The sequence below is a fragment of the Prenolepis imparis genome, unplaced genomic scaffold (genome assembly GCF_030444845.1).
Source record: "Prenolepis imparis isolate NDT839.2.m4 unplaced genomic scaffold, iyPreImpa1.0 SCAF_5, whole genome shotgun sequence".
NCBI lineage: Eukaryota > Metazoa > Arthropoda > Insecta > Hymenoptera > Formicidae > Prenolepis > Prenolepis imparis.
This window is the reverse complement of record NW_028141163.1, coordinates 12,394,979-12,402,338: the sequence shown is the minus strand read 5'-3', so window position 1 is coordinate 12,402,338 and position 7,360 is coordinate 12,394,979. Positions and strand designations below refer to the sequence as shown.

The 7,360-nt window shown below is 26.0% G+C and overlaps 2 protein-coding genes across 3 annotated transcripts; both read left to right on the top strand.

Annotated features, from left to right (window-relative positions):
- The first annotated feature begins 656 nt into the window (after nt 1-656).
- On the top strand, nt 657-6,402 carry LOC145936340 (DNA helicase MCM8-like). 2 transcript variants are annotated; one of them, XM_083038444.1, is made up of 16 exons: nt 657-890; nt 1,133-1,228; nt 1,329-1,570; nt 1,774-1,909; nt 2,042-2,292; nt 2,579-2,683; nt 2,841-2,993; nt 3,080-3,299; nt 3,403-3,566; nt 3,646-3,858; nt 3,929-4,035; nt 4,260-4,476; nt 4,556-4,705; nt 4,809-4,905; nt 5,773-5,857; nt 6,296-6,402. In XM_083038444.1, the coding sequence occupies exons 1-15, from the start codon at nt 815-817 to the stop codon at nt 5,811-5,813; spliced, it is 2,268 nt and encodes a 755-aa protein (XP_082894570.1). In that variant the 5' UTR covers nt 657-814; the 3' UTR covers nt 5,814-5,857; nt 6,296-6,402. The 2 variants fall into 2 exon arrangements, with proteins under 2 accessions (XP_082894570.1, XP_082894569.1); XM_083038443.1 differs by lacking the exons at nt 5,773-5,857; nt 6,296-6,402 and having other exon boundaries at nt 4,809-5,012.
- Nucleotides 6,341-6,940, top strand: LOC145936341 (uncharacterized). Its single transcript, XM_083038445.1, has one exon. It carries the CDS (start codon nt 6,341-6,343, stop codon nt 6,845-6,847), a length of 507 nt encoding a protein of 168 aa, XP_082894571.1. The 3' UTR covers nt 6,848-6,940.
- The last annotated feature ends 420 nt before the right edge of the window (nt 6,941-7,360 follow it).

The window sequence follows — 7,360 nt, the reverse complement described above, 5'->3', positions numbered from 1 at the left end:
GTGCATAATAGGGCTGCGTTCGGAAACGTCACCCGAGTGCATTCCCTCTCTTTCTATATCACTACTCTCTCATTTTTAGCGTCAAAGACGTCACGTGACCAAAAATAAAGATACCAATTCGTCAATTTTGGTCACGTGACGTCTTTTGACGCTAAAAATGAGCGTCGAGCGTCAGCATGAAAAGGCACCTTAAATAAAAGCGTCGACACTTTTGAGTGGTTGCAAGTCATGTGACACAACGTCATATCCTTATTGGAAATAAAGCGCCAAATTTCAAAATGTAAATATCGTAAAATTAAAAATATTCAAAGTAAAATATTAATAAAATAAAAAAAAAATGATTTGAAAATAAAATTAAATAAAATAATTTAGTATATATACATTAAAAATAATTTGTACTAAAAATAATAAATTGGAAATAATAAACTAAAAAGACGTGTATATTTAAAGAATTTAATTTTATGTAAATTTTATGAAAACAAAATCTTTAAGCTATATAAAATATCTTATGAACAACATATTTATAGCATAATCATACTGTGGCATAAGTTTATTCATTCATATTTTAATATAATAATGAACATAACAATTATGACAGTTCTCACGCATATGCAATGAAATTTTGTATCCCTAGTTTCCCATCATGTTCGACTTACGTTTCACATCACTTCTGTTGATTGTTGATTCTAATAATTCTGAGTTCTTTTGAGAAACAAGTAGAAAGAAGTTTGATATTTAAAAAATAGAATAACTTTTGTGTTTTTCTTCGTCATTACATATGTAATATATATATATATATTAATTATTGAACATTATGTGCGATAAGACAAATTTTCGTAAAAAGAAATGGAAAGCGATGCAAACTGCTAAACTAAATAATGATGAATCATGTAAGTATTGAAACTCTGCTTATATATATATATATATATATATATATATATATATATTCTGTATGTTATTATTATTTTGTTAATACATACTCCAATACAAAATAAATAATTAAAGCAAATAAAGTTAATTTTATGTTGATATAAAAAGAAAACTTAATATGAAAAAATATATTTAGAAATGAAATATTTCAAATTTTTAAATAAATCTTACAAATATATTTATGCTATGTAACATTATTTAGATCAAAACAAAACAAACCATAGTCCAGATAAACTCGATATTGGGAGGAATACAGATATTCCTTATTATGGATGGAGGTTGTTTTTCCCTGACAAAGGTTAGTATGTAATCAATATAGTGAAGAAAACAAATTTATTTTCTTAGATATATATACCTTGCTCTGCATCTCTTATATATTAATAAATTATTTTATACAGAATATAAATCTAATAGTGCTATTACGAAACAAATTGAAGCTATGGAGGCATTTATAGAAAGACATCAAGCATTGTCTTCGTTGTTTACTATGGTAAATTTGGAAGCAGGAATGTCTTTCGACATTGACATCTGTGAACTTTGCAACGATAGTGAATTTATGGAGCAGTGGCCAAATTTTAAACATAAAATTCATGAGAATCCAACAAACACGTTAAATTGTATGAAACTTGGTATTCATCAGGTATTTTTGTTTTTTTTTATTATTAAATATTAATAAATAAATATTGATATTTTTATTTCTATTTTACTTTTATAAATAAGTAATTAATAAATAAATTAAATTATATATTACAAGAAATATATAAATAAAATTTGGGTTTTATCAACAAAATTCTTGATTACTTGTATTCTCTTATAATTTTTGTGAATTTTTTATAATTTTAGAAAATTTTAGAAACAGTGCCAGAAGAAAATTTACAATATGTCCTGAATTCTATTAGCAGTTTACCAGCACTCAAATTAAGTGTATTAAATTATGAACCAATTATATGTTTGCGAGACCTTAAGTTAAATTATTATGGTATGTATATAGGCTTATATATCTTCTATTAAAAATTATATCTAATATATATACATTAGTTTTCATTATATTCATTAATTTTCTATTTTTATGGCATAATAATTAATTGTTGTTTTATGGAAATCTTTTTAGAGCGATTGATATCTACTAGAGGCTGTGTGATAAGAGTTGGCAGAATAAAACATCTCATACAGTGGATGGTATTTGCCTGTTCCAAATGTCATTTGCAAAAATTAGTCAAACAGTCTGAGGAAATATACACATTGCCAAAAAAATGTGATATTTGTGGTATATCAAAGTTTTACCCGATCTTGGATTCACCTTTTGTGAAAAGCATTTTATTCCAGATAATCAGGATACAGGAACCATTTAACGATGAGCAGGTAGTATTTTGCTATTTATAATATAATTAAATGATATGATTATTATTATTTTTTATAAGATCTTAGGTATAAATACAAACAAATATATTTCAGTTTTATTTTTATAACAGTTATATTTGATAAATTGTTAAATTGTTAAAAAAATTAATATTTGATAAGAACAAACACACAAACATAGATAATGTATTTTAAATGCATTGTAATATATAACAATATCTTAATATGCTTTGAAGTAAAGTATTTATATAAAGTAAATATGAATATAAAAATGTGTTATGTTTTGCAGGAAAATAAAGGTAAAATGCCTAAAATACTCGATGTGGAACTTATGGATAATTTAGTTAATATTTGTATGCCTGGTGATGATATAACACTTACAGGCATTGTTAAGGTAATTCTCAAGAATATAATTATAATTATATAGAGAAATATCCATTATATATTACATTCAGAAAAGTCTTTTTCTTCTGTACAAATTCTGTAATGATGCTGCTACATCTCATTATTATTAATATATGATAAAAATATATTTGCTCAAATTATTTTAGGTACAAGGAGTCGATGATGTAACTAAAGTACAAGCTGGAACTCCATTTTCATTATATATGAAAGCAATAACAGTTATCAATAACAAACGTAAATGTCAAAATAAGAGTTCTATGAGTAATGAAATTTCTTTAAAAGATTATTTAGCTATACAGGTGTGTATCTTTTTTCTTTTTGTTAAATATAAAATGGAATTAAGTCTTGTATCCTGAAATAATTATGTTTCTTTTGTTATATGTAGAATATACATAAAGAATCAAATCTTTTTGCATTATTGATACATTCGTTATGCCCTAGTATATACGGCCATGAAATAGTCAAAGCTGGATTAATATTAAGTTTATTTGGGGGAAACATAAAACGCGCCCAATTACGAGATGATATACATATTTTGTTAATCGGAGATCCTGGTCTTGGCAAATCGCAGATGTTACAAGCATGTGCTCGAATATCTACGAAAGGTATATGAGATCAAACCAAGTATATCTATGAAAAGTATATGAGATAAAATCAAGTATCTTTGTAAAATATAAATGTTTAATAAAAAAATATAAATTTTTGAAGGTGTTTATATTTGCGGCAATTCAAGTACATCCTCCGGATTAACGGTAACTCTTACAAAAGAAGCCGGATCCAATGATTTTGCTTTAGAACCAGGTGCTCTAGTTTTAGCGGATCAAGGTTGTTGCTGCATCGATGAGTTTGATAAAATGTGTTCTCAGCATGAGGTAAAATAATATGATTATTTATAACAACAAATTTATTTATATACTTAAAACTAATTTTTATATGTATATATTATTCTAGGCATTATTAGAATCGATGGAGCAACAAAGTGTTACTGTTGCAAAGTCAGGTATAATAGCTTCCTTTCCTGCCCGGACATCAATTCTTGCAGCAGCCAATCCTATCGGAGGGCAATATGACAAGAGCAAAACAATGGCTGAAAACTTAAATATTAATCAGCCTATTCTCTCACGATTTGACTTAATTTTTTTATTATTAGATGAACCAGACAAGGTAGGACAAATAAACATCCCTGTTGAACAAATATTGAACTGTTTGACACTCTCTCTTTATTTTATGACAGCACTTTGATAGTTTGTTATGCAAACATATTATGATGGTTCATACAAATTCGCATACAAATTTCAATCAAGAATCTATAGAGTCATCTACTAACGACTGTTCTTTAAAGTAAGTAATAATATAGAATCCCTTTTGCTGTTTGTTGAAAATGACAGGGCAAAATAAGATCATACTCTTGATTATTATAACTTTTTTTTTCTCATTATGCAATATATGTGCTGAATTGAAGAAAAAACACTAATTAATAATATTTTATGCTATATTCGATGTTGTACTACTATGTATTATTTTATTTAAGAGAAACATAAATCTGACTATAATAAACATTTCAGGAAAAAGTTAATGCTGCCATTATCTACTGAAGTTATACCACAACCTATTCTTCGAACTTATATTTCCTACGCACGACAATATGTGAAGCCAAAACTGTCAGCTAAAGCTGCAGCAATATTACAGGACTATTATTTAAAACTTCGATCAAAAAATAAACAATCTGGAAGCATACCAATATTCAACAGACAATTAGAAGCTATGATTCGATTAACTGAGGTTTAGTATCTTTTATTGCGAGAGAGAAATATGTGTGTGTATGTGAAGCAAGATATTTTATATATTTTATTATATATAGGCTAGAGCAAAACTGGAATTACGTATTGAAGCAACTGAATCAGATGCATTGGACGTAATAGATATATTCAAATATGCAATGACAAACGCATTAGAAGAAGATTATGTAACATCAAAATTAAGTTCTGATGATAAATTAACAAATAAAAAAGTAAGTTGTCTGTATATAATAATTTACTTACATTTATATAAAACTATTCATACACACAAAATTCTATAACAGTTTATATTGTTTATAATTCTTTTTTATACAGATTAAAACGTTTATAAAGACACTTGAAGAAACAGTAAATATGGATAAAAACCAAACATTTTCAACAAAAGAATTAAAAGAACTTGCTATGTCCAAAGGTATTTTGATAAATAATTTTGCTGTTTTAATTTCAAAACTTAACGAAGAAGGTATTTTATTAAAAATTAAGAAAGATACATATAAATTTATTTATTGTACTACATAATGTATAATGTATCTGTATGTGTAATAAACTATATATATAATACATCAGTATTAATATATTATCATATATTTTGATATTAATGATTCCTTCAAAATATATACATATATATATTTTAGTTTTTATATTTATATTTTTCTTACACATGACATACATATTTCCCAATTGTTAGGCATTAAAAATGTAAAAATATATTTTTTGACTGTTGTATTTGTTATTTTAAACAAATACAATATATATTTATGTTTGATTATTATACATATATGAACTTTACATATACACATGTGTATCATTGAATATACGTGTGTATCACTCTATACAATATATACCTATAACAAATCGAGAATTTTCATTGACAAATCAACTCAGTTGCTAGGAAACTCGTTATTTTGATAAATTGACACAACTATGATGTTAGAAAAAATTCTCAGTATACCAATCTAAAATAATTATTTTTAAATTAATACACAATTGCTAAATTTTAAGTATTTAATGTATATATATATATATAATACGAAAAAATAAAAATAGAAAATATAACAAAAAAAGGAAAACACCCAAGTTTAATTTTAGAATAAAATATTGTTATACAATCTAAAAGCAAAAATGCCCTGTGATGGTAAAAATCCAAATTGCGATAGAAGACGCAAATTATTAACACAACTGAAATGTTTAATCAGTTCTATGGATAGGAAGTAAGATTTTATTTAGTTTAGATATTGTATGTATGGAATGAGTATAATTTATCAGAATTTATGGGTAGGAAACCATGTGAATGGGACGAGCCGCTTTGTCCACCTATGATATATCGTTCTGCAAAATTACCACCTTGTATTCTGCCTTCTTCTGTGAGTCTCCAGTATTAGTTTTTCTATTTATCTTTTAAAAGATCAGTCTTAATTGATCCTTTACAGCTTTTCATTAACATTAATAATTTAAATAATTATTTTAATAAACTCTAAATTCTTTAAAATCAATATTTATATGTGTATAGGATGTCCTCCTATTTTAATTAATGTAGTCTAATATATTTAAAAATGTGGATGTAACGAGAGGATATTTCAAACAAAAGTTAAAAGGTTTCGAAGGGGAAAAAAGTTGATAATTTTGAATTTGAACTTTTAATTTTTGTATGAAATATTTTCTCGTTACACAGTCATAGTTTCAGCAATATTAGACTATATTAATTAAAATGGGACATTGTTATATAGATTATATAATAGGATTTATATAATTCAATTTACTTGTAAAATGTATTACAAATTAATTGATTAAACATATTACAGGGATGTGTCAAACCATGTAAGAGTTTTGATTTTCGCTCAAGCATAATGTACAGATGTGAGTGTATTAAAAGAAATGGTCTACAAGACAGATGCATGATGTGGGACTGCATGGGTAGACCAGAATGTATGACAAAACTGTATCCAGTCTGTGAACCAGGTCGCTGCGCTTTATTGAAGCTAACTGATTTGGGTGATGCAGAGGTGGCTCTTCGAAAATTCTATTGCGCAGATCAAGCTAGAGAGGCGGCTCTAGCTGCTTATTGTAAATTAACTTGCGATAAGGATCGTCAGAAGCGAATTTTGTCCTGCACCAATATTAAAGATCCTTCCATATCTTCAATGCTTTGTGCAAGAAGTGATGCATTGAATGAAAATGATAATTTGTGGGGCGAATCTTTTTGCGGTGATACTTCATCGTCACCATATCAAGTTTGCATACCATCGGAATATTCTGTGCTAAAATCTTGCGGTGTATGCTGTCCACCTCCTTACAAATTAAAAGAATCTTCTTTCTCGTGTAATTCACCACTACTAATGTGCCTGCCTTCCTAATCACCAACTTGTTTATCTTGTTGTTTAGCAATTTAACTCTTTAAGATATCAATCAACTTAACATTTAATCAATCAACTCAACAAAATACTTAATCAATTGACTTTACATCTTTTTTTTAATTGTTATACTTTGAAATATATTGTTATGCATGTGTATTGTATATCAATTATATATATATATTGACTGTTATATATATTTTATCATGAAAGAATAACAAAAGCTATAAAAAATGTATACTTAAATAACATACGTAAATAACATACAATAAAAAAATTAAATAAAAAATCAAAATATTTATCAAAATATTTTCTTATAATGTGTTTTATTCTCTCTTTTATCATTCTGGAATTATTTGTTTTATAAATGTAAAATACTAGTATGACATGCAATTATGCTTTATTTACTTTACTGCAAGAACATTACTCTATATATATATATATAATGTTATATATAATGTTATATATATATATATATATATATATATATAATGTTATATATATATATATATATAT

Coding starts and splice junctions, on each gene's coding strand:
- LOC145936340 (XM_083038443.1), top strand. CDS start 815: ATGTGCGATAAGACAAATTTTCGTAAAAAGAAATGGAAAGCGATGCAA. Junction 1,571..1,773: donor TGAAACTTGGTATTCATCAG/GTATTTTTGTTT, acceptor TTATAATTTTAG/AAAATTTTAGAAACAGTGCC. Junction 3,567..3,645: donor AAATGTGTTCTCAGCATGAG/GTAAAATAATAT, acceptor ATATTATTCTAG/GCATTATTAGAATCGATGGA.
- LOC145936341 (XM_083038445.1), top strand. CDS start 6,341: ATGTACAGATGTGAGTGTATTAAAAGAAATGGTCTACAAGACAGATGC.